Source organism: Dermacentor andersoni, chromosome 5 (genome assembly GCF_023375885.2).
Source record: "Dermacentor andersoni chromosome 5, qqDerAnde1_hic_scaffold, whole genome shotgun sequence".
Lineage (NCBI taxonomy): Eukaryota > Metazoa > Arthropoda > Arachnida > Ixodida > Ixodidae > Dermacentor > Dermacentor andersoni.
The window spans coordinates 191,864,035-191,891,203 of record NC_092818.1 but is presented as its reverse complement, the minus strand read 5'-3'; the positions used below and the strand labels follow the sequence as shown (position 1 = coordinate 191,891,203).

At 49.9% G+C, this 27,169-nt stretch overlaps 1 protein-coding gene across 1 annotated transcript; it reads left to right on the top strand.

Annotated features, from left to right (window-relative positions):
* Positions 1 to 890: 890 nt before the first annotated feature.
* Positions 891 to 27,169, top strand: LOC126531760 (nuclear factor NF-kappa-B p100 subunit-like). Its single transcript, XM_050179467.3, has 5 exons — positions 891 to 1,950; positions 17,788 to 17,896; positions 24,304 to 24,505; positions 25,050 to 25,138; positions 26,161 to 27,169. The coding sequence occupies exons 1-5, from the start codon at positions 1,388 to 1,390 to the stop codon at positions 26,356 to 26,358; spliced, it is 1,161 nt and encodes a 386-aa protein (XP_050035424.1). The 5' UTR covers positions 891 to 1,387; the 3' UTR covers positions 26,359 to 27,169.

Genomic DNA, 27,169 nt, shown 5'->3' with positions numbered 1-27,169 from the left:
ACAAAGAAAGGCGGAGGCGTGTCTGCTCGCGCCGAAGCGAAACGCAGGGAAAGCACAGAAAAGTGTCATTGCCGGAGCTTTGCATCGCTTCTGCAGCTGCGGCCGAGTGGACGGGCGAACTACAGAGACTACGAGACAAAGCAGCAAGTGCGTCCTGCGAAGAACGAAGTGGTGAAAGGGTTGCGGAGAACACACCTCACACTACTGCTCAGGAAGGGCAAGGCGAAAAGAAAAACTGGATGGAAAAAGAGCCGGTAAAAGAATACTTGTAGATGGTGGGGCATAGGGAGGACGGGAGGGGGATAGGGGGATTCACACATTCGAGGAGGTCAGCTATTGTAGTCTGCGAGGAAAATGAGTGATCTTTCTTCGTAAGAAAAAAAAAATATCTCGCCCGGTATCATTACTTGAATTCTTCTGCCGGCCGCACTATTACCGCTCGCCATTTCGACGGCAACGCGGGCAAATCGTGTGCCGCGAAACGAGGGAATCCATGGAGGAACGGAAACTGAGGGCGGTTGCAGGAGCGAGGACAGTGGAGTTCACACGGCGCGGAGAAGTGCCCTCTCGTGCGAATAGAAGACCTCCCTGCAAGGAATCCCGGCCCTGGCTCGCACGAAAACCGTCTGCGGCACGTCCGGCAGTGCACTAACGACCAGAGCAGCCCTGCTCCGAGCGCACGGGGAGGAAGTAAGCGGGCGCCGGCGATCGAGCACAAAGCAAAGAGAACGCCGACAAGGGACGATAAATCGCGACACGCTCGCTCCCTTTCCCTCGGCTTCTTCCAGGTCGGCTGGCCAGTGCCCGTGACCGTGAAGGCGGTGGGGTCGACGCCGTCTGCGCATTGTACTGCTCGCAGCCCATAACAGGCGGTATACGTCCCAAACGGCGACCGCGCTACAGACGGGCCGGGCCGGCTGCGGAAAGGGGGACTGGCCGTGCCCCGCTCCTCCAGGCAGCGCGGCGGCGCGCTCGCACACGCGGCGAGAAGGGCGGCCGCGAGCGCCGGTGGTGGGGTTTTCCAGGCCGGCGCGCTCGCTCGCGACGTCAGGCGTTCCTCGGCAGCAACCGCAGCGCTGCCTGGCCTCTCCTCCTTTCTCTCACCGTCCGGAGGACGCCGGCGGTTGTGTTGGTGGTGGTGGTGCATCCGATAAGTGATCCCCCCCCTCTCCCCCCGCAGACTCCGTACTCCCCAGCGAACTGCCCCGCGCCAAACGAGCGGCCGTTTTGAGCGCGCGCGAGCGGCACACAGCTGTCAGTCAGCGCGCATCGCGCGTGTGTGTGCAACCATGCCGACTGCTTCTTCCTAGAGTGCGCGCGTTTCCCACAGCTCAGGAAGGTTGTTGGACGGGACCTCAGGCAATCGCCTCGTGCTCCCCGAGAAGTGATGCCGACTGCGGCAGACGGCAGTGAACTAGACGTGAACCGCGGCGCGCCACTACAAGCGCCGTCACCTTTATTCCTAGGCGGAAGCTGCGACGGCGGCGCCGTGCCGCGAAAGACGCTCCTCGACTTGGAACAATCGTCGGACGTGACCTGCGAGAAGCGCAAGAAGCGCTCGCACAGCGAAGACAGCGGTTGTCCCGACTCGGCGAACACCACCGACAGCGGCCTGGTGTGTGACGACTCGCTACCGCCGGCTGCGACGACCAGGCAGTCGTCTGCGGCAGCCTCCGAGGACTCAGCGACGTCGGACTATTCGTCCGCCGGCAGCGGCACGGAACACCCCGAGACGCCAGCCTCTAATTCTGCCGGAATGGTGGTGCGGACTGCGCGAACCGCTATGCCGGCGAGCAGCGCCCTGACCACGGCCGCTGCGTCGGGCATCAAGTCTCCAACGTCCATGCAGCAGGCGCTGCAGCTGAAGAGGGCACGACGGAGTGCGCGCTTGGAGCAGCGGCGCTCGCTCGAAGTGAAGTACGCGCTTCTTTCTGACGCCGACGGAGACAGGTCAGCACCTTTCATTTTTCCTGCATTGATGGGCCACAATATTTCCTCTTTTAACGGCCTTTCATCAAGCACGCCTAAGCCCGTGCTGGAACATTTCTCACTTCGCAGTTCACTTCTCAAACACTGCATGCATGCGTTCCTTTTTCCTGGTTTGAAGCGTTGTGATGAGTCATTTGAGGTGGTGTGCTGCCTCGCGCCACGGACTGTGTGAGTTCGCGTACGATCGGTCTACAAGCATTGCATCGGTTAAAAAAAAAATGATCAGAGTGAAAAAGAAAGATCCGGCATATAGATACCGATACGCGTCGGATAACAGCAATTGCCGGCTACATATGCCAGGCTAACCCCGCCTGCTGCAACACCACCACCACCACCCACCAGCAGACTCGAAAAGTGCATTCTCGCACCCTAGACGTCAGGACAGCTATGTCAGGCAACTCAACATGGCATCACCGCACGACTCTTCCCTGGCATAGCGAGGCACGTTGAATACGTTTCAACTTTTATAGTAGACAGCGCAACTGTAGCATGCTGCGCAGACTAATATTTAGCAGCCTTGTTCGATTAGTTCGTTTCTTGCAGATACTGACTTCAGTCATGGTGAGAGCGCGCCAAAAGCCTTCTTGAAACCATGTGAGCTGGACCCACGTCTATGGGCAGACAAATTTCTTTTTTGGCCATTACACAATTCATGTTTTGTCACATATGACTCTAACTAACTTCCATACTTTTCTCCTTAACATTATGAGCCGAGTTATTTGCTGCCTCCGTTCGTTGTTATTCATTCCCAAACACTTTTCTTTTTCGTACTTAGAATTCTGGGATAGCCGTCCCTATATGCTGGTCAAACCTCCCATTTGTCGCATTTAATAAAGGATAAGAAGATGCTCTAACCTCGGGCTTTTACGCGGATTCTTAAGACCCCGCAAGAAAACTTCTAAGGTATACTTCGCTTCCCACGTCGCTTTAAACAAGTCGGTTAGAATATAAGTTCGGATCCTTTACGGGAATATGTGCCTATGTGGAAGGGAAACGGGGAGGGAAAGATTAAGAAGAGAAATATAGGATGTGGGTATCACCGGCGTAGTGACAGTTTTCTGCTCTATGTCACTGACAGTCCGGATCACAGACGGTCACCCAATCCGGTAGCCTTCAAAAATGGTATCAGGAGCGTTTGTGGCCTTTTGTAGCTGCGATATGCGAAGATATGGTCGCAAGGTTTTGTTCAAGGTGAATGGTCTTCTATCCAACTGATTTAGAGCTGTGCAAAGTTCATGTCTTTCCTTTTCAAACGATGGGCAGTAGCAGAGGAGCAGTTCTATATCCTCCTCGACACCGCAGGCATTGCACTCTGCGCCATCGGCCATTTCAATTAAACATATGTAGGCATTGATGAATACAACGCCCAGGCGTAAGAGGCCCAGCATTGTGTCCTCACTACGTAGGAGCCCAGGTAACAGCCGCAATTGCATATAGCAGGGTCGAGATAATGTAAACGATTGTGGGTGAATTTAGATGTGTGCCACTTCTCCAACGTCATACAGTGATCTAGCTTGCGGTAGTGTTGGGCTGCGTTGCAGGGTAGCCAACCGGGCTCATACCTGGTTAACCTCCCTGCCTTTCATTTATTTCTCTCTCTCTCTCTCTCTCTCTCTCTGTGTGTGTGTGTGTGTGTATGTGACTATGTTAATCTTCCTTTTTTCCTAGCTCTGATGATGCATCTGCTTCAGTAACTACGCCAGGCAGCAGTTCTCTACACATTTTTTTTTTTTTTTTCTGCCGGAATTGTCGAGTGTTCAGCGGTACAACTACGAGAAACTGCGGACCGGGTTGCGAAGTTTTACTCATAACCTGCGAAAAACCACGCGCGACTCAGCGGCTACGCGCCGCCGTCGCTTGCGGAGGAGAACGACTGGTTTCGGTTTTCCCTTCTCGTTTTCTTTTTTTCCCGCTCAATACTGGACTTTCCGCGCGCTCGGGGTTTCCATGTGTGGGAGGCTCACGGACGGTGGAAAACTCAGAGCACTGCTACGCGTCGACCTCCAATTCGCAGTAATGGCCTCGACAGACGGTCCTCCTTCCTCGATCGTACGAACAATTTACCGGCTCTCTCAATCGTAATTACTCTTTTAATGTTCCCTGCTTTCATTCTTGCGTTTTAATGCAACGAGGATTTGCTAAAATGTTTAAATCTACTATAATAATCAATATTATGAATTAGCGTCCTTCAAGCTGCTTGCCGGAAGCTAAGGAGGTCGTCTCGCTTGAACGACGGAGTCTTTGACTATGCCCTCGTATATGATGCAACTTTTTTTATTTGCTTTGCTTATTTTTTTTTTTCGGAAGAACGAGGTGCAAGCCAGTGCCTCTGTGTAGTACGAAAAGCGCGTAGCTCTTGTACGACACAGAATTTCCGTCTATTGCAAAGAAAAACTGTGGTAATTTAGCGGTAAATGCGAGAGAAACGCGTTAGCATTACGTCGCACCTCTTTGAGGTCCCTGATCCATCACTTAAACCGCGTTCGCCACATTGCGAAGTGTTGTTCAGGAGCCCATTCGACACACGTCGTGCCTCTTTTCGAGGGGCAAAGTGCAACTGAAGGTGATCTGGAGGAGAGCACCGTCAGTTGCACTATATACATGGTGTCGCAGCTATCTTGCATGCGATTTTAAATAAGGCGGGCCTTTCTACGCGAAGATAGCCAAGCGCATATTGTTCACAGTCGAATAATGTAGCCGCCAGTAATTATTTTGTTGATGCCATACAATTTATTAATTCATTGAAATTAACAAAATATTTTATTACTGTTCTGAAAGGCGTGCTGTCAATGAATAATTTGTAGAAAATTGCAAGAAACCTAAAACTGGCATATTTTCGGACAGGTACTTTCCGCCCATTTGTTTTTTCCGGCTGATGAAGAAAGCCCGCGAAAAATGTAAGATATCACATGACTAACCGCTCGCCCACACTAAAAAGCAGTAGTCGCATAGCAGGTTGCGATCAACATCACGTGGACCCCATGTTTTAACATCGACACATTATTCGGCCGAAACCACTGCATATACAGCGTGTAGCTTGCTTATGAGGCATTATAAAAGTCAAATGATTTTCCCTTGGCGGGAAATGTCTATACGCATTCTCTCTCTCTCTTCTCTCTCTCTCTCTTCGCAGCATGGGGTCCATGTGCCCACTATTTTACCGAAAATGGCCGCAGCGCGCCGCCAATCCCAAATTAAAAAAAGTAAGAATAAAGATTTCGCGAACGGTATGATCACGCAAACCATGGACACTATATAAAGTGCCGCCAGAACCGGCCAGAACGTTTTCACTGCTGGCACACTAGCATGTTTCATACACCGTGCAATGCCTCCATATGCGCATGTTTTGAAGGAACTACTCGTATAGATCGGCTTTATACGCAGATGCAGGGTCGCTGCTCGTAGAATCGTCTTGCGAAGGATCCGCTTCACTCGTCCCTATAGGTCGTGCGTCGCGGCAGCAAAGTGTGGCATTCGGGATTCTGTCGTGTAGCCAGTTTCTTCTCTTCGTGAAACGCACGTGACGCACAGAACTGGCCCAGCGCGTCTCCTCCACGCCGGCCCGAAAAATGTGCGCGCACACGACGGAGCACCCCATTCTTCTCTTCTGGAAAAACGATTACTCACGACGAGCATCACTCCCACGTGACACAAGCATAGGAAGGAGAGAGGCGCGTTGGTATCGGCGGCAGACGGCAGCTGCTCATATTGTGTGCGAATGCGGTGGTATCCGTTTTATATATCGGCCACTGATGTGGACCGTTGTTATCTTTCATATGGCATTTGAACTAAAAAAAAACGGTATCTTTACTTGCTACAACGGTATTGTTTAAAACAGGACAGCTTCCAAGTACAAACACGTTGTCGCAACAGGTCCTGCCAACTTTTGTTCTCAGCTCCAAAGCTACGAGACAAGATTATCTCCACGTATTTATTTATTTATTTATTTATTTATTTATTTATTTTCAAGATCGAAGCATTACAGAGAGGAGTGGGAAAAGGGAAAGAAAGAATACAATTACAACAAAGACCAGGCACAATATTCGTTATCGATGGCTGTATTGAAAGCGGTGACGTCAGTGATCGAAACCATGGAGGCAGGCCGGGGGTTCCATTCAGTGCTAGTTATTAAGATAAAAGAATCAGCACAGAACTTCGTGCGGCTGCAGGGAACGCTGACTTTTATCATGTGGTCATTGAGGGCTGATGTATATGTTGGTGGGCGGAAAAGCGTGTCTAGGAGAGTTGGATTAAAATGATGTAATTTATCAAACAATGACGCGGTATCGTTCGACGTAGCGGTATATTTGGTAGGTCGATACTTCTTTTCATTTGGCTGACACTGAAAGTACGGCAATAATAAAGCGAACAGAACGATTTCGTAATGCTTCAATATTATTTATAAGAGATGATTTGCGGGTCCCATACTGACAACGCATACTGAAGTTTACATCGTGCTAAGGTTTTGTAGAGAAGGTGTTTCAAGTTAGTAAGAGCCAAAGAAAAGTTGTGGCGAAGAAACCCTAGCGTACGGTTATCATTTTTAAGAATATTTTCAACGTGTATTTGCCAGGAAAGATTTTCAGAAATGTGAATCCCCAGGTATATTTAACAACTAACCTACGTGAATGGGACCTTGTTAAGTAGATAGGCAGTTGGAATATTGCTACCAGTATGACGGGAAACCCTCACAAAAGTGCACTTAGAAGCGTTACGCTTCTCAACCACTTACTGCAACAAGACGAAATGTTATCAAGATCAGATTGTAGATTAACGGAGTCATCGTATCTTGGAATTTCGCAGTAAATTACGCAGTCATCTGCAACTAACTTTATTGAGGAAGAAATACTGTAAGGTAAATCGTTAATGCAGATAAGGAATAACAGGGGTCCCAAAACTGAGCCCTTTATACCGGAAGTTACAGAAGTTCTTGTCGACCTCGGGTTCAAGTGGACTTGAGCTTAAATTTCTATCGCCACTCGGCGACGTTTGTGCTTACATAAAATGTGACCGTCGGAGAAATTCGTCTCCGCACGCTTCCCTCGTTTCGGGCAGTGCACTCCCTGAACGGCCCTGCCGGCTGCGGCGTGCCGACTATTAGGCGGCGTGTGCTGTACATCCTGGTTTGGTTTGCTTTCTCTTAACCGTGCCCCTCCGGCGCGTGATGGTGCGAAATACGCCTATCAATTGTCCTCTGCGTGTGCATTTAGATACGTAAAACTGGCGCAGAGAGTCTCCTGGTACCAAGGATAACCATAGTTCTGCGTGAGCGAGAGAGTGCTTGTGTATGTATGTGCAGCAAGGATGGAGGTAATGCAGAAAACTGCAAGCAGGTCTCCTTGGGACGTTTCATTCATCCTGCACGCTGTACGGGAGTTTCTCGTCTAACGCTATAGCTCGATCGTCCGACGTATATATTCGCGGATACGCGATCCGACGAGTTTTCTGCGCAGCGGCAGCTCGGCTGGGTCTTCCCCAACGGCACTGGCATTCCGGCACTGCGGGCGGTACACATGGGGCTCCGTGTCCGTCTGCCGCCCAAGCGAAGAGTGCAACAATTAGGGAGTGCGCGCGCAAGGATTTTCCTGCCCGCAGCCATACATCTGGGAATGCGCTCACTCACTATAGTTGCGAAGTGCGCGTCGCCTTTCAGTTTGCGGTTCTGTGTGCCGCGCATATTGATGCCGCTCTCTCGATAATCGTCCATTCTTCGGAAAGCATCGCCAGTTGGTTGACGTGCGCCGAGTTGCATCATTGCGGTGTAGTTTACGTAGAGAACATCGAAATAAACACCGGCCGATGGCTATGTTTCGTGCACCGCTGCACGCGGCCGTGGCCATTAAAGGTGGCACCATGGGCAACTTCTCGCTTCTGTATATCTGCTTCAATTGCAGCTAATGCATCGTTTTTTGCGGTAGTACGCGACGATGCGGCAACATCCCCAGGATGTTTCCTATTGTTTTTCTCGCCGATTTCTGGCCCCTTTACATGCTCCGGCTGACGCAACCTCAGCAGTATCCTCATACGGCGCTGACGACAGATGTTTACAGTGTAGTTACGTTCGTGGCTCAACCGGGTTAAATTTCCGTTCTAGAAAGTTGCGGAACACTCCTGCCCCGCGGAGTTTTGAAATCATAGGAGCCTGCGACGTGAGAAGTGTCAACAAGCTATATGCACGGCAATCAAAGACGGTATAATAAAGCGTAGGGCTGGAGCACAGAAGATGAAACGCGCGGGAAATATGCCATCGTGAAATATGCGTTCTAAGATGTTTCCCTTTGCGATAACAAGATGTAGTCGGGAGCACAGCACAACAAAGCCGATCGTGATCACGCAAAGCAAAATCCTCAGATACCGGAAAAGCAAATAAGGGAAGGTCATTTGAAACTTGAGAATAATATGGAATGCGACTTCCTCCTTTGCGCGACATTGAGGAACAAAACTGCCGAATCACGTGGCTCGCCTCGCGTACACGTAGTTTGTACTATAGCTGCCTAAATTTAGTTTCTAGGCAACAGTGACGACGCCGCCTTCAATTCCCTTACCAGGACATTCGCTGGAGCGGTTCAGACTCCCGAGACGCTTCTGAGCTCCAAATATCGTCCTTCAAACAACGTCATCACATTGGAATCAGCGCGACAGCTTTAATAGGCAACGTAGTCGTACTTTGTCAAACATCAGTTAGGAAGGAAGAACTATATAGTCAGGCATATCGGCGGATTTGGACGGTCGGTGACACGCGCCGTTGAGTTCATGCACGTAGAGACACGATGTCGGCTTTTGGCAAGCGGCCAGAACACGGTCGGGGGAGAATCTCGTAACGAAGCAGCTGACAGCGGCCTTCTCTTGCTGTCGCGAGACGTCGTCGAGCATCACCCTGTGCTGACGCACTGCTCACACAGGCGCCTCTTCCACCCGCGTCAGCTCGGTGGCCTCCACGAGTGACGTTCTCCTGGCACCGTAACGCATTTGCATCTTCAGTTATACGACATTCCGCACGAGGAAGCCAGTGCATAGACAACGACAGAGCGAGAACCAAACTACTATCGAGTCTCGCAAAGGCGGGCTCAGCATGTTCCAAATGAAATATTGTATAGCGGAAGCCCAGGAAAGAAGAGCGATCGATACCGCTGCGTTTTGGACAAGCAAATGTGTGTGTGTGTGTGTGTGTGTGTGTGTGTGTGTGTGTGTGTGTGTGTGTGTGTGTGTGTGTGTGTGTGTGTGTGTGTGTGTGCGTGTGTGTGTGTGTGTGTGTGTGTGTGTGTGTGTGTGTGTGTGTGTGTGTGTGTGTGTGTGTGTGTGTGTGTGTGTGTGTGTGTGTAAAAGAGAGAGAGAGAAATAAAAGAGAACTTGGTGACAAATGTGACAAGACAATAGACACACCGGAATAGAACAAGTGTAGAAAAGTCGCGTTATTCCATCCCCGGGCCCATATATTGCGTAAGATAGCTGGAACTGTATGTCAGGCGAACAGCAAGGCAAACATCTCCAGCATATCATTAAAGCTCGTGTCTCTCTGGACGACTCTGTTCAAGCGCACGACGGTTTGACCGTGCGCACTGCTCTCTGGCTATCTTTCGGAGCGGTCTAAGCTCTTATATCTGCTTCCAAAATGAGGAGCCCTCCCATTGCCGCATTACGAGGATGGACTGTCCCCCCACCCCGCCTCCTGCCGAACGCCCTCGCCGGCTGCGCCGCGCCGAGCGAACCATCGCGATCCCCGTGCGCCGCGCGGCTTCCAAGAAACGGCTCCCAGAAAACCCTGCGCTCGAGATGGCAAAGACGGGCCCGCACACGTTTCGACGGCGGCCTTCGACGCTCCAGAAATGCGCACGCGAGCCGCTGTCGATTTGAACGCCGCAGTTTCCTGGTTCAGTCCACAAACAACAAACGTGCGACGGAAAAAAAGAAGAAGAAGAAATGAATAAAGTACGGGCGACGCAGAAGTCGCGAGATATATGGTCTCTGCGCCCTACATTATCTCCTGCATCGTCGTCGGCTCAAATCCGATTATTGGCGTGTAGGGGGACGGAGTGCGCAATTGCGATTCCGCGAAGTGCCTATCGCGAGTGCGTCCCCAGGTGGTTTCCCCACCACGCGCACGCGACTGCCATTAAAACAACGCGCTTCATTCCTTGAACACAGCGAGACAAAAAAACGTCACCGCCGTGTTAAGGGGGTTCTCCTGGCCTGTACTTCTCACCTGCAGACCGCGCCATAAGAAAGGCTCCTTTTAGTGTACACTGGGCACGTGCTTTATACTCCGCCACCTTGCGCAACTAACACGCGTTATCCTCTTTTCTTTTCCTATTTCTTTTTTTCTTTCTGTTCACTTTCTTCCTCTCTCTCTTTTATTTCTCTCGCCTGCTGTAGATGAGTTCACCAAGAGCGAAGAAACGCGCTCTTCGAATCGTTCATGCGGAAGTAGCGTAGCTGTGCATCGTGAACGTCTTCTGTTCCTGCAGCTGCAAATAGTCGTGCAGGTTGTTTGGCGTTGCGCTGTAGTAGCGGTTTAATTGAAACATTCGTGAGAAATAGTGAGCACTAACATCAGCTTAGCGCTCTGAAAAAGGCATTCTACGCCGGCTGAAAGTAAAACTGTCTGCAGGTGTACAGTCGCATACAAGTAACTACAATTTCGGCACGCATTCGTTTTGCTACATTTCATATGCTTCCAACAACTCGGTCGGTGTGTACATGAGTGCAATGCCAAGGGAGAGAGAGAGAGAGAGAAAAGAATGCAAGCTGAGGTTATGCGAGATCTTTTTGTAGAGTCGTGCGCATAATAAAATTGAAATGTGTGAGAACATGCGGTGGCTAAAGGCACGCAGAAGGACAGCAGCCACCGAAGCCCGAAAGAGATATGAAACGGACTCAATCTGCGCAGCTGATGTCGAGGTCAAGTGGACAGCTAAACTACATTGTTGAGAGCCAATGTTAGCTTAGGACATGCCTCAGGGGCTCCCTCTGAAGAAAAGAGCACAAGCATGGCGGTTTCTTCTTCTTCTTCTTCCTTCTTTTTTTCTTTCTTTTTTTGCTTTTGCCCAAACTCAGAAACAAGCGGGTCCTCCTCAAACTGCGAACTCAATAGCCAAGTGTATCTGCATGCGTGTACGCAGCTGACTGAGGCAGACAGCTGTCTTAAACGAGTCACACCCGTAAGACAAGCACGCATGCGCAATTATCTCGTGTAGTTTTTGTAATATTCTCTTTTCTTCTTCAATCTCCCTTTCGTTACTTGCTCGGTGTTTTTTTTTTTTTTTTTTACTCCCTCTCGTGTACTTCGCCACGCGGAAAAGTTGGTGCTTCAACGCGTGTTTCGGATTTCATACGTCTCGTTACGTCGCGTTCAGTTGGAAGGCCTCATATTTCTTCTGCGTTTCCTGCCCGAACGCTGTCATTAGGCTCGGGATCCCCTCGGCTCCTCGTAATGGCCGCCGTGACATCAGCGTGCCGAGAACTTCCGCCCCTCTCGACGCAGGCCCTCGCCCGGGGCACGCGAGCGGCCGCGCCGGAGGACGAGCTACCGCCGATGCGCCGTCGACGTTCCGTCGTGGCGACGGCGTCACGGCGGAGCGGTCCTTAAGAACCGCTCCGCTTAGTCCATAATTACCGAAGCAGAGAAAAGACACGGGTAATTGAGAAGACGTGTGCTTTGCGATGGTTAACTAGCATAAGAGGGATTTAAACCAAGCCAACGAGCCCAAAACAACACCTTGAGTGTCAGAGATTTGCTCGCACATAAATCGCAAGTCGTGAGAGTGGCCCACAGGAAGGAGGCACTGTTCCGTCTCAGCGCTGGATTAGCTAAATGCGGCGCACCAACGCTTAAGTCTTCCGCTTTGTTTGCGCCCATGTTAACACCGTTCGACTGATACCGCTACCTTGCAAGTTTATTCAAGGCAAAATGTACATAGTGCCCCTCTAAGACCACTACGATCGACAGCGGCCGAACACTTTAGCGCAGCACGATCGGCAGGGTTTCACGTTAGCGTGAAACACCGCGGCGTAACCGGCTGTGCATGTCCTAAGGTGCCAGGTGCGCCTCGCCAGAGGCGCGTGCGCACCTCGAGGCTGACGCACCTGGATCGGGCTTTTATCGCAGGGCGCACGGACCATGCGACTAGCTTAGCGAGAGGCGCCGTAGTAAGCGGCGGCAGCGGCATGAATGGCCAGCAGTCGCGCCCTGGCACATTGCAAGAACGCGAGGAGCACGTTGCGTGTGCCCCCGGCAGTTGTCGGCCTGCCCCGACTTTCCTGCCCTGCCAGGCTTGCTCCTTGCCCCTCCTTACGAGCGCCTTCGCGGAGGAGGAAATGCTGCTGCGACCGCTACGACGGGGTGTGTGACGAGATTACAAAAGGGGTAAGCCAGCGATTCGCGACCGCGCCAGACGGAGCGGCCGTATCGCGAACTGTGCGACAGCGAAGTTCCGGCCTCCTTCACTGATCGAAATACGTTAGACACGTCGGAACCGAGGAATTTAGCATGTCCACGCGAGACCGTATGCAGCTCTGACGAATATGCGCGCCTTCTGTATACAAACGGCTAAAGCTAATGATCTGTCATATCATAATGCTCACTGTTTACTTTCGTTCGTCTTGCAAATGATACTCGTGTTCCGCGGCTGTCGCAGCGACTCACCTGCGCTTAGTAAACTCGAGCTAAAGTGCACAGTTGTTTTGTCACCCTAGTGGTTTTGCGCGTTGTACCCTTTGCAAGAAACTCGGCATTTGTGTGCGACTATTTAGGATAGCAAATACAAATCGCCTGCACACACCACAACCCCACTAAGCTTTCTTCATCTTTTTTTCTTTTTTTAGCAGCAGTTTCGAGCCATACGTTTCACAAACGTCGCGCAAGTGTAGCAGTGAAGCCGCACTTCAAACAACTCCATGTGTCTTGCATGGAAGTTTGCACCTTCGAAACAGATCCCTTACGAACTCCACTGTAGAACAGTTTTCCACGGCGAGAAACAACAACAACAAAAGGAGGATGCTCTGATTTTATATAGTATCACGCTTTGTGTAGAAAACGGCTCGCACGCCACCACCGGGCGGCATCAGTAAGCGCCGTATATAGTTGGGAGACATAGCGAGCGGTTACCCCTCCAGTTGCGCGACTCGCACCTCTCTTCGGCCAGCAGGCGCCCCAGGAAGACCTCGCTTGACCGGCCCCGGCATCAGATGGAATGCCTGCACGCACACGCCTCGAGGCGCACGTAACAACCACGCGACCGGGCGATGGGGATTCCCCGAGCGCGCGGCCACTGCCGGACGGGTTTTGGCGAGACGTGCTTTGAGGCGTCGTCCATCTGCCTCGCTTCCCTCGCGCTCTTCGCTGGAGGTCGAGCTCTGCAATCTTCGGTGGCGGTAATACACACGGCGCAGCGCGGTCCACAGCGTGAATTGAGATGTGATAGGAAAGTTAGTTATGACGGACAGTTCGCTGCTACATTATGTTTATATAAGCAGCGTGATCGGCAAGGTGATGGCACGCCGTCGAACGAATGTTTTCGCAGTATTAAAACGTCTTGCGGCCTGATCATTTCACAATACAAAATACGCCGCAAATGTCGTCACGGATAAAATAGAGAAAATAAAACAATTACGTAGTGGCTATTGGCATCACCTGTACAACGCAGCTAAGTTAGCGCAGTAACGATGATGACCATCACGTGAGCACCGCAAGCTACACTGGCAAGTTTAATTAGAATTGAAAATCAAAATGCAAACCGTTCATTCGGTGACATGCACAGGCCTCTCTCTAACTCTCTCTCTCTTAACATATTTATCTCAGCGTTCAGAACAACAGTGTATGCGAATTACCAATGTATTTCATTACACGTTTCGCGACAGGACCTTCTTGACGTGTCTTCGGAACTGGTATTTCAAATGTGCGCTAATATCATATAGAGAAGGAAAGGCAGTCTAGCAGGCGCATGTCCGGATGGCTACGCTATTCTGTGGAGGTGATAGGAGAATGGAAATAGAAGAGGTGGCGAGAAGTGATACTGTCCCCGCGCTTACGTCCGCACTGCCTCCGTGTCGCTCAGCCCAGTCAACTTCATGAAGTGCCACCGTACTCGATACCATCGCCTTCTTATCGCTAACGCGATGCACTAGGGAACTTTTGTCTCTTCGCTGGAACGCCCGGTATTTCGATTCTAGAAACTCTAGACCAATTATTTTTGCTCCTTAATTGTCATTGACCCTGGCAGTGACCCGACGAACTTATCACCATGATCGACCAGTAGGCACGCCTAATGACACGGATGCACGGAACAGAACGATAACACTCGCACTACACCGACCCAGAATCGTGTTTTTTTGAGTCCGATACCACGATAGGTACGAAACAGGTTTGAAGTAATTACATACGGCACTGGGAACTGCTATTTTTATGAGACTATAGCATTCTATAAAAGACCTTTCGACGTCAAATCGCGAATCGGTAAACAAAATTCCGGTGTCGGGCTGCTAAGCACGAGGTCGTGGCATCGCATCCCAGCCACGGCAGCCGCATTTCGACGGGGGCGAAATGCGAAAGGACCCGTGTACTCAGATTTAGGTGCACATTAAAGATCCCAAGGTGGACCAAATTTCCGGAATCCCCCACTACGGTATGCCTCATAATCACATCGAGGTTTTGGGACAAAAACCCCATAATTTAATTTTTTTAAAAAGAAAATTCCCAGCCGGAAGACTTTAAAAATGTAGTTTCACTCGTTGCATTCATTACAACGTTTACTTGTCAGGGTTCGCGCTTTCTTCTTGCCAGAGTTATTATCTAAGCTGCGCCAATAGCCGCCGATAGCGCGGCGCCGTTCGCGCGTCCCCGGTCAGGTGCGATTGATATAGCGAACGCAGTTTTATGTGGACTTGCATAATCTTAAGCTTGCGGTACACGAGCACGACCTTCGCTCGTCGAATTAGATGTCGGGGCTTACTGATATATGCAGCCCCCACAATAAGCGACTTACCGCGCATCTTGGTCGACTTTCGGTTACCGTATTCACTCGTGCAAGGCCTGGTCTTGTCACTAAGGGCGCAGGGCGATGAATGAGAACGAAAGGGAGAACGAAAAGACGGCAACGCCTATACGCGAGGTATATACCACGTGATGTTCTTATCGAGGAGAAACGTACGACCCATCCACCTCTAACTTCGCAATGACCAACCTGCACAAGAAGACAGAGACGATACGTTTGGTCTCTGCCACAATCCTGTGCATTAATGAGCACACCAATCTATTAAATCATCCCGAAGTTGCAATAACGACCGACAGTTCGAATATAACGAACAATTTGTGCAATATTTCTACCAATGTCACGTCCGCGAATTCAGATCTTCATGAAGTGGCGTCAATCTAAACGGTGCACAGAATTCGTTAGGTACGACAAACCACTTCGAAAAAAAAAGAAATAAAAAGAAAACGGAAACGTCGACCCGTTGTTTTTCTCCCCGGAAAGGCGTCCGCGTCATTCACGCCCGGGGCTAACGTAAGTCCCAGTCCACGGCGGCCACGTGCAGTGCCCATCAATCACAACCAGACCGCCTGTGAAGACCGCCGAGCCCCTCTCTCATCGACGAGTGAATTGTTTTCTATCACGCGACACCATCGGCGGCGCGCGAGGAAATGGGGCCGCGTGAGTGAAGACACGCCACGAAAATATATGCCGTAATCGCGGAAAGCACAGGCGCCCTTCGGGCTGACATTTTTTTTTTTTTTTCTGCTGCAAAAAGCTAATAACGTTAGGCTTATATCAAAATAAATACAAATAAGCGAAAGCCCTTTACACTCTGCCTCGACCATGCAGCTGGATGGGCTGAGAACAGCCTTGGTTTTCCAGGGAATTTCCACGGCGTACTTTGGGAGCATAATCAAAGAGCAATTAATACCGAATTATATTGCGTTCCTCACTGCTCCGTTCCCATTGTAAAATGGCAAGCACTTACCTGCAATATTTCCGACACAGACTTGAAGTGCCACTTTTCTCTCCCGTCTTTAACTAAGTTGGTGCCTCTATAGCCTCAAATTACTGGTGCACACTGTGTCCTTCAGTGTAGGAACTCAAGGCTTATTGAGTGCTTGAATACGTACTTTTTCATTTGATTATATGAAACTGATTGCTCGAATATGACGACGACTGGCACGCGTACGTGATGAATGGTCGTGAGTGATGTATGCACGAGAACTTTGCCGCGAACGTGAGCCTGTCAAGGGTCTAATCCTTCGCGTATATAAAGCTGTATACGACGTCCAGCGCTCGTCCCGGTGAACTTTGTATTTTTAGTCAGAGGTAATATGAACGCCGACCGCAAACAAGCGAAATGCAAGTGGTTTCTGCTCCCAGACGTCTTGAATTTTTGTCGTTTGAGGTCGACGTCCATACTACTTTTCGCTATGATTAACTCCAACCAGACGATGCTTCCGTCAAGCCGGTGTCTTCGGTTCGTGTTTGCTCGTCCTTAGCGCAGTAAACATGTTTTACACACGTGATCTTCCCGTGAAAAATAGCTGTTTTAAAAAAAATTTACCTATAGACATTAGAGGGCAATAATCTTTCGCTTGCTTCCTTATATATATATATATATATATATATATATATATATATATATATATATATATATATATATATATATATATATATATATACGACAAGTGAGGGGTTTCACCGAGGGGTCCGATATTTATTATCCATAGCACGAGAAGCCAACAAACAAAGACACCAAAGACAACATAGGGGAAATTACTTCTACGTATTAATTAAATGAGAGAAACTTTAAATTAATGGCAATGAAAGTGGATGAACAAACAACTTGCCGCCGATGGGGAACGATCCCATGTCTTTGCATCACGTGTGCGATGCTCTGACCAACTGAGCTACCGCGGCGCCGTTTTCGCATCTTCTTCGGTATACTACAAGAACTAACCTTAGGAGTGTTAGCCAGTGCAACCACTCCTCCTATATATATATATATATATATATATATATATATATATATATAAACAATGCGCAAGAAATTTGAACAGAATCTGAAAAGGAACTTCGATATCAGAGCACCATGAATTATACGAGCACAGTTTCGAAGTTTCCTCCCTACCGCCACCTGTTTATTGTACGTTTTTGTTCTTCTTTATATTCTTCTTGGCTGTTGTGAAGCAGAGCGCGGTCGCATACGAACAAGGTTGCGCGATCGGGAAAGCCAACTTTGTCGCACTGTATGTATACGCACCCGCTCCAGCAGGATGCAAACGCGGAGCTTTGAAGACAGCGCATGACAGGTCAAGCGCGAAGCGAAGCGGAGGAAACGCAAAGAAATGGCACGATGCGGAACGACGACCGAGGTTGCACCCCGCAACCACCACGGAACCACGATCTCTGAAGCGTGCCGTGATTGTGACGCTAGCTCGAAACCATCCATACTGTCTGCACGTGCAGGATACTTGGCGGTGAACTTGCCTTATCTCTGCTCTTGGTTTTCGTGGTTGTGCTTCCGATAGAGAACCGCTCGGTCGATCACCTTCGGGGCTACTTTCACTTTCGTGCAACTTCATGCCCGCAGTGATGTCTCGTTGGTGCGACGGGCGTCCTGTCAATGAACTGGCCAGCTATATCCCACACAGAAAGTAATATATGCCGAGAGTGCTATGTCGAGAATACGGTGCTTGGACGTAGAAGCGACGTCTATGCCACTCGCCACCCACAATCTTACAGCTATATAGTCCAGTCAGCATTCTATATCGTTCCCATTCTTAAACAAAAAAAAAAATTTTTTTTTCTCACTCACACGCAGGCCTCTGCACATCGCCGTGCTCCACGACGACATCACCCTAGTCCAGCGGCTCTGCCGACTCACCAGAGCGGCGGGTGCCAGCGTCGACGTCTTGAACAGCCTCAGGCAGGTGAGAATAAAGCACTTGCGTCACCACTGTATGCCACAGTCAACGCACAAAAAATAATCCAAAGGTTATTACGTAAGTGACAGCAGCTGCCCTTGTACAGGGCGTGCAGCTATCCGCGTTCACTCTGACAGGCGCTTGAATGAAGCGTCAAGAGTGAGGTACACACTGTAAACACTGCAAGTAAGTAGAGCTCTGCTAATCTATATATATTTGTGTATTGCCACTGCGCCAGCGGTGGTAACGCAACGCCGATTACACTGCCTTAAAACAGCACGCGGTCGCCACCCGAGCGACTCACAAGTATATGACGTTGGGATAACCGTTTCGAGAAATCCCATCTCATGTGCGTTAGTTAATGCAGCGCGGAACGTTACGTATTGCGTGCGTGTGTGGTTTGTAAAAAAAGCAAATATGTCGTCGCCTAGCTGTCGGCGACAGAAATGAGTGCTTGTCTTACAGTTCCCCGTCGATGCAGAGAAAAACTGTACCGCGAAAACATTGTTTCAGAAGTCAGAAAACGAGACAATACGAGACAGAAAAACGAGACAATACTTTAAACAGCTAGAAAGACGGAGTTATCACGTTACACAAAGTTCTCGACAAAATTCAACCTATTGTTGCTTCTTTTGTGACTGCCACCGCAAGCGAACTCCATCCAAATAGACATCGCGCCAAAAGAAAAGAAAAGAAAGAAAGACATTTAATACCGTTTCTAATAAAATCTAAGGACATATCTACTTACAACTATTAGATAAAAGTTGACAACATATGTGCGAAACAAACCTCTAGAATATATAGCAGAAATCGGCACAGATTGGAAATTGGTATAGATTAGAAATCGGCCAAGATATTTGAACGTACTACCTTATAGCACGCTGAAAACGGTCGCGCACCACTCCGCGGTCTCTCGTGACCTCTGCGTTGACAATTGCGCAACCCGTCGGGAGAAAACGCAACTGTCGCCAGGAGCCTATGCGCAACGGAGGAAAAAGAAAGCCGGAAAGAAAGGCAGCCTCGATGTGAAGTCATTTTAATCAGCCAGCACACGTTCTCGTTTTTTTTTTGTTGTTGCTTTCTTTCAGTTTGAGTAGCACTCAAGCTAAAGAGAAACCTTAGCAAGAGGGAATTAAAATAGATGAACATTTGTGCGCCCAGCAGAAGAGCACGCGCACACAAGAGGCTATATATTCAAGTTACGGTATCTATAGTATACATATACTTGCATGCCTCGCTATAACCACGAACGGTGCGAAAACAAGAGCTGTCGGCAGCAAATCTTGTCTATACCGCAAATACAGCTCGCACTTAGGAATTGTTCGTGATTGGTTGAAGGGGCCCATGCTCCGATCAATCTCAGGCCAATAATAAATCTCACTCGTGTGCAAAAAAATTTAAAAGGAACTGCACTCGCCTATACATCTGGTTTCCATAAGTTCCGCAACCAGCATCGATTCTTAAACCGCTTGTTTTCACAAGTGGATCAGGCGATATATTTTTGCAGTGAAGCTGATAGCCTCTCGTTGGTCAGTATTTTTCGTGTCCATGTCCGTGGCAAAAATGTGGCCAGATCCCGGAGTTAGTGCAATACCGGGCCGAGCGGCGGTGGAGGTGAAGCAGACTTCAAGCACCCAGCAAATTGTAGCGAAAAGTGCATACATTTTTTAAATCACGTATGCAACATACAGAACATCATTCGTTCCAATAAAGAATAAAAAAAAGAAGCATCCGGATCACATAATTGATGATAAAGCGCCACTGATAACAATGCGAAACACGTAGCAGTACCCTCATATCTTTCCCGGTAAAGATTACTGTTGCGTAATATGCCGCGGCGACGGCAGCTTGCGACGTAGGGAGTGACGTCTCTAGCCTTTAGTATATAGAAGAACTAGCCTAGCAACTGATTTCATTGTTTTTGCAGCACCTCTATAGGTAGGCAACGCATAGTTAGCACTTCCGAGGAGCAGCATGAACACGAGGATCGGCAAAGGGAAGAAACACAGCAATAGGACCGGCCGCGGAGTACTGTCAAAATTAGCATCCCTCCCATTACTCTAAAGCAATAAGGCATTGCATGCCCTCCCCCCCCCCCCCCCCCTCAGCAGTTGTATTGGTGGTTTTCAATAGCTTCGCTGGACATGCACTTTTGCAGGACATCCACTCTCTCTTTGTAGTTGTTACAATCGTCAATTTTCAGAAGTGATCACAGGATGGCTGTCCACCGAATCAGGTGAAATACCGTAACAGAATATTGGCGAAACTGGCTCACAGAGTGAAGGGTGTTCCACGTAGCCGACTTGCAGTGAAATGTGCATTGAAAATTGGGAACGACGACACAGCGCGTTTCCGATTTAATGAAATTTCGTGCTCTTGACTTCTGCAATATGGAGACACTCCGAGTACAAGAATATAACTGACACAACTTGTTTCTGGTGAAAATAGCCTACATGCCAATATTATGATAGTCCAAGATAAAAGAAAACTTCCGCATTCAAGGTACATCCTGGTAGCGCACAATGGCGCAATATTCCTTCCTTCATCAGGGCCGTAATAGGCGTAACGTTGAATCTCGTACTCAAAATCGTGCGACGGCACCGTTTTGAGACCAGCTGTTATTCAAACGTTGCAGTAAACAAAGACAAAGAGAAACATGTCCAGGTTCCCAGGAATTGCCATTTCATTGCGATAGCAATTATATGAACATTCCGGGCGCATTTTTGCCGTCGCCGAGATGTTCCGTACAAAGTCCAAGGGCGATACCACCATCGCCGGGCGTCGTATGCTGCATGTGTGAGTGAAAGCACGTGAGGGAAGCCGACGATCCGGCTCAATCTGGCGTGCGCGGACGAAGCGTTGAGCAAACACGCCGTCTTTCGTCGCGCGAGAGGACGTGAGAGGATGGGAGGGAGGGAGGAAGGGAGGGGAGGCGGCGTTGCGCTCCGGCAGTAACTGCGAATTTCGCGACCGGGCGCAACGGGAACTGACTATCGCGACTCAATCTTGCGCGCCATATATGGAGGAAAGCGGGGAGGCAGCGCGGGAGCGAGGGGAGGGGTGCGGTTTCGACTCCGCCAAGTGCGTACTTTGCACGGTCGCGTGCGCCATATCTTGAAAGGGATCTGCAGACGGCTCATACCTTTGTGCGCGCTGTGATCTAGCCGCTCTTGCGTTGAAGCAATAGACGGCACGAAGGTCACGTCGCTCACTGCCGCTGCCGCGCTTACACCAGCGCTTTGACAGCCAATGTCCGCGCTCATCGAATGTGATGTGTGCATGCTTGCTTGTGTGCGCTGACACCATGCTTGTTAATTGAGTTAGTAAGCAAAAAAAAAAAAAAAAATATATGCGGTTTTACGTGCCAAAACCACGGGCTGATTATGAGGCACGACGCGTAGTGAGGAACTCGGGAATAATTTGGACCAATAGGGGTTCTTTAACGTGCACCTAAATCTACGTACACGGATGTTTTCGCATTTCGCCTTTATCGAAGCGCGAGTTAGTAAGCGAATGTTTCCAAGAGAACGGAAGCGCAGTCGAGGACGGCAGACGGCTATAGGTGGGGCCTAACAGCGTTGTTAGGAAATTCGCGGGCGCTAGTTGGAATTGGTTGGCGCATGACAGTGGTAATCGGAGATCGCCGGAAGAGGCCTTCGTCCTGCAGTGGACATAAAATGGGCTGGTGATGATGATGATGTTTCCAAGTTTATACGGCCGATAAAACTACTATCCTTACTTCGTAAATAGCCGTCTACTAATTTGCTATCGCAATCGATGCTTTGCCTTTCGGGCAAAAGTGCGGCTTTTTTTTATTACCTAGTCATTTTCCCAGCACGAAATTCTCATCGCATGGTATATTTCTTCTAACACCTCTTCTTACCTCGTCTTGGGGGCGTGGAATTGCAAACTCTCCTTTCACGAAATGAGTTCGAATGATGGATAAGGGAATAAGCGTTATACCCTTTTTATCATGTTATGCGCTCGTTTTGACAAGCTTTCCATTCATTCACCGTCTCCGCTGCGCGTGGCACAGATCATTTCGCGAACTTCTTTCTTTTTTTCGGTGTAGCATTTAAATACGTCGCGCCTTCAAGGTTACGGGCGGCGACAATGCGCGATTCGTGGTTCTAGCCCGGTAGGCCGGAAAAACTTTGTAATTAACAGCGACACAGACCCCCATTACAGAAAAGAGTTACGGGCGAGTGCGGCAGGTTAAAAGTTGGAGAGGGTAAAAAAATAATAAAACCAGCAAGGAAGCGGCCAGTGTTTGCGAAGCAGCCGCAGCAGCAGAAGCGATGTCGGCGGAGAAGCGTGGCAGCTAATCTCTCACCCTCGCGAGACTCCGCCCCTCAACCCTTCCTCGGGCCGAACCACTTGGAGGAGGAGGTTTGCCGCCTTATCTTGATCGTCAATCCAGCACAGTGCGATCCTGTGCTACGTAATGGTCGGTTTTCCCAGGCGTCCACTCAAAGCGCAGGCATGCGGTCGCTCACGAGGCCAGCAAAAGCAGAACAAAGGGGATGAAGTAACGAAAGGCGCGGCATCGTGCGGGCGAGGCAGGGGCAAGCGAGGGAGATGACTTTATTTTACCATCGGCTCTTTGTCCGATCCTCTGGCGCTGGTAACACGTGCTTTGGGGTTGGGAAATCCCCAAGAAGTGCTGACTATACCCCACGAACATGCGGTGGAGATGTGTGGGGTGAAGTGGTCCAGCTCACCCACGAGTGGAGATGGGATGGGGGTGGTATTTGGAAAACATACGGCGAGGACTTATCGCGAGGACATGTAGGTGTGGGAGACGGTTGGGTAGTCTCTGCACATCTGGCAGGACGGGCCGGTGACACCGGCGGCATTTATAATATGTATGAAGGCAGGCTGGATTTCAAGAGGCCACAGCGCGAAATCTGGCGCCGCCGGCAGAGCCAAAGCCACTTTAAGTCGAAGAGCACTTACGGCTAAGAAAGAAAAAAATAAGGCGAGGGAGGCGAGCAAAAAGTCACTGGCTCTCTGGTACTCTGTTTCTCGCCGCGTGTGCGATCATTAAAGCTCTTTTGTGAAGAGGAGCAACCGGCGGAACAGCTCCAGGGTTTTCCCCCCCAGCCCGCTCCCGGCAACGACGACGATCGAAGCGGCGGCGCGGTTCATCTCCTTTTTGCAGCGCCGGCAGACACACACTCGGCGCACAGCCTGCGAAAAAGAGAACGCGTGCGCGCCCGACGCGTGGCTGGCGAAACAAAGCACGGAAAAAACAACGAGCGGGCTATACGGGGCGGGTTGGAGGCGGAGCGTCCTCCCCGACAATGGGGCTTTCCCGCCACACCAGCGACTGTTGACCCTCCCAGCGCGGCAGCGGCAGCTGGGGCAAAATGCTGACAGGAGGGACGCGATGTTAGGAGCGAGATCGAGGCCGGCGCACAAACGGGTCACGGTGAACGAACGCGCACTTCCGCTGGTTGTAGATGTGCGCGTAACTCGCGAACCGTCTGCTCGCGAGGCGTGCCGGCGCCCACCGGAATTGGTCGGTCGGCAGCGCAGCAGCGGAGCTGCTCTCCACAAGAGTGTCCAGGCTCTGGAGCCTGCACGGCAGTCGCTGCCACAGTTGAAGCAGGACGATGGCTAGAAGGTGTAACGAGAAGGGACGAAGAGAGCTTTACCAGAATGGGACAAGGCCTACTATACCTTGCGGAAACTTGACGCACGGGTTTAACGCTTGCGTGGACATGTAGCTGTTTGGCAGGGCTATAACCCTGAACTAGTGTTTTGGAACAGGCTGCCATAGATACTGAGTCACAGTTGCGGCCACGTCGCGTTAAAGAAGAATAAATGTATGGTATTAATCAAATATCGTCCTAAAGGCAAAAGTTCACAAGGGTATATGACAGGGCGACCCACAAAAAGCATGCGAAAAGCAGCGGTCGAACATATGCCTAAACCGGGCAGGATGTATAATATATATATATAAGACTCAGTGACAAGGTATGTGGTGCCGCTGCGGTGGTGACGATAGTGCACCAACTCCGAGCGGCTTCAAAGGTGACTGCACAAACACGCAAGTGATGAATCGACAGAAAACTGAACGAAATTGAGGCGCAATGTGAAGCAGTGCCTGTCTTGTTCTCGGTGTGTCCCGTCTTCGTTACCTTTACCCACTCGTAGTCGAATTGAATAACTATGCAGTAGTATCTATCTATCTATCTATCTATCTATCTATCTATCTATCTATCTATCTATCTATCTATCTATCTATCTATCTATCTATCTATCTATCTATCTATCTATCTATCTATCTATCTATCTTTTCTAAGACCTTCAGTTCATTGTCAGGCGAACGTGCGTGCTTACAGCATAGTGGCCCCAGCCAACTTAGCCCCGGCCCTCGTGCGTAATACGTCCCCCTCTGTCTCCGGCAGACGCCCTTGCACCTGGCGCTGATCGTGGGCAACGAGCCTGCCGTCGACGTGCTGCTGCGCGAGGGCGCCTCGGTGCTGCGCAGGGATCGCAACGGCAACACGCCGCTGCACCTGGCGCTCAAGTATCCCAGCCTGGGGTGCATGCGGCTCGTGCTCTCGCACCGGCTAGCGGCCAAGATCGTCGACGCGCCGGACTTCGACGGTGAGCAGCTGGTGCCCTCTAAATTTAAAGGAGTTTTCGCATACCGGCATACCAGTCATGTATACGCGTGGGCATTTATAGTGCCAGCGTTGCTGGTGCCATACTGATGCCGACTTCAACGGTCGCGATACACGGGCAGGCTAAAAACTATGCATTGAAAAATTGGGAATGCGCCGGCCAACGCCACTCTGTGCTATGGGCTTAAGTGAATTAAGGGAGACGAGAGTAGGTAATAAAATATTAAATATAAAGTTGAAAAGAGTGAAATTAGAGGTCGGAGGCGACAACACCGCAACAAACTTGCGAAGACGGGGATTCCGTCCCTCAATTACGGCTTTTCTCATAACCCGCTGTGTGGTTTAGTGACGTTCAACCAACAATTTATTTATAATGAAAATTCCGAAGGACCTGACGAATTAGAATGAGCAGCATTATAGCTACATTACTCGGATGTCCTATGCAATGCCGAATCGGCGGCGCACACTTATCACGTAAAAAATGCTTAGAGATGGCGTTAAACAAACTTATATTATCTTGTTCGCAGGTTACTCCCCGCTGCATTTGGCAGTACTGCTCAACAAGCCAGAAGCGGTCAGTCTCCTAATCAAGGCCAACTGTGATATCAATGTTTCTGTAAGTATGTCGGGATTATACCATCTCTTTATCTCCACATTAGCACCAATCACCGCCCAGCCACAAAATGGGCCTTGTCTGACGTGGCTTGTAATGCGGAGGTCTGGGTGATCAAACACTGATTGAGCATAGCGTTTTGCATGGAGTGTACAAAGACTTCCCTTCTTATAGAACCGTTGCAATTTATACAGAAGCCCGCGCAAGATCAACATGGAAGGGAGGAGGGAGAGGGGCGTGTAGCGCGACTACAGACGAAGGAAACGAAGACTACACACATAGCGCACATTTTGATCTTATCACGAACCCAAATCATTTAGCCCGATAAATGCGTTAGCGATTAGCAAAGTCCATGAAAGAACCTTTTCTAAAAAGAGGCTTCAGTCTAGACTATATACAGAAGGGGATGGAAAACATCAGTCTTCCTCTCTATTCAGAAAGCACTATCTAAGCGGTAATTTTGCAGGTCTTGCACTGAAATTCGTGCACTCGAAGCTAAGCCTAAAGTGATCGTTATAAAGCATTTCACATACAATGCAAAAATGTCGGCTGTAGCAGGTTTCTCATAACCCGCTGTGTGGTTTAGGGACGTTCAACCAACAATTTATTTCTAATGAAAATGCCGAAGGACCTGACCAATTAGAATGAGCAGCATTATAGCTACACTACTCGCAGGTCCTAAGCAATGCCGAATCGGCGGCGCTTAGGAATCAGACGCTCAGCTCGTACAAGTCGTGCAGGAGCAAGTCGATAAAACCAGTTGCCGCTGTAGTGTGCGATTATATTACGGTGCTGCGTTCAGGCATGCGAGACAGCGTGACAACAGGCCTCTTGCGATGCCGGGAAGCAATTTAGGCTGGTTGTAAAATGCTTAATACGATGCGAAAAACATCCCACGGCCTTTAGAGCGACCTAGGTACCGCGCGGAAAAATAAGTAAATTTTTTCTCATTTTTTTTTTTTCTCGCGTCGTTGTGTACTGTCTTACACGCGTTTATGTAACACACCTCTCGCTTCCGTTCGCAGGACGGCCGGAGCGGGCGGACGCCGCTGTACCACGCCATCGCCCTGCAGCGCGAGCACCTAGTCAAGCAGCTCGTGTCGCACGGTGCCAGCATCGAGGCCCAAGACTACGCGGGACACTCGTGCCTCGCGCTCGCCAAAGAAGCAAAGAGCCCCTGCCTGTCCTTCCTCCAGGCCAAAGGGTCGGCGCTCTGCAGCTGACCGCCACGGCGCACACGGCGCGGGGAAACACAGACTCGTATTCAAGCAACGGGCAGACCCTTCGGCGCGGGATGCCGATGAACGGCGCAAGTGCCAATGCGATGCGCTGCCGACAAGGGCACACCACTACAACTCTGCGGAGAAACACGCATCGAGCGAGACCACGCGCGCTCAGTGATGCATAACTGCCAGCTATGCACCTGTGATTAGCCACTCCTGGACTCTTTTCACCGGCTTGCAGAAGCCTTCAAAGTCCATATTGCTTGCTGCCATCTACAAACTCTACAATCCATCATACTCCCATCTTCCTTACGTAACGCCGCAAGCTGGGCCCGATTACAGCGGCTAGTGAAGCCTGCTAAGTGAAACGTTTACAGCACTTTACACAAGCAAAAGCAGGCAAGGGTGGCACATTCCCACTTGGTCATGCAGTGTTTGAAGCCGAGTGCCATAGGTTTTACAAATGCACTGGGGTCCCAATGCTGCACTGCAGATATGCCCCCGGGAAGTTCCAGTCAGCATTGCAATGAAGGCTTTGCAAGCAAGGTAATTAAAGTGTTCTGGGAGTGCTATGCACAGTTTGGATATGCGGTCCAACTCCTACAGTGAAGACAAGCTCCTCACCTAGTAGCTGACGTGTGCAGCTACCTGTCGTGAATGGAGGGACACTGAGAACATACCGACCATCCTACGAGAACGAACTTCCACAAAGTGTTGTGGTCCCGTGTGGGGAAAGTGTTTGTGATCCTGTTGAATGCAACTGCGCTGGCACTGGCATATTTATTAAAATTAAAAGGACTTTTGTCAAGTA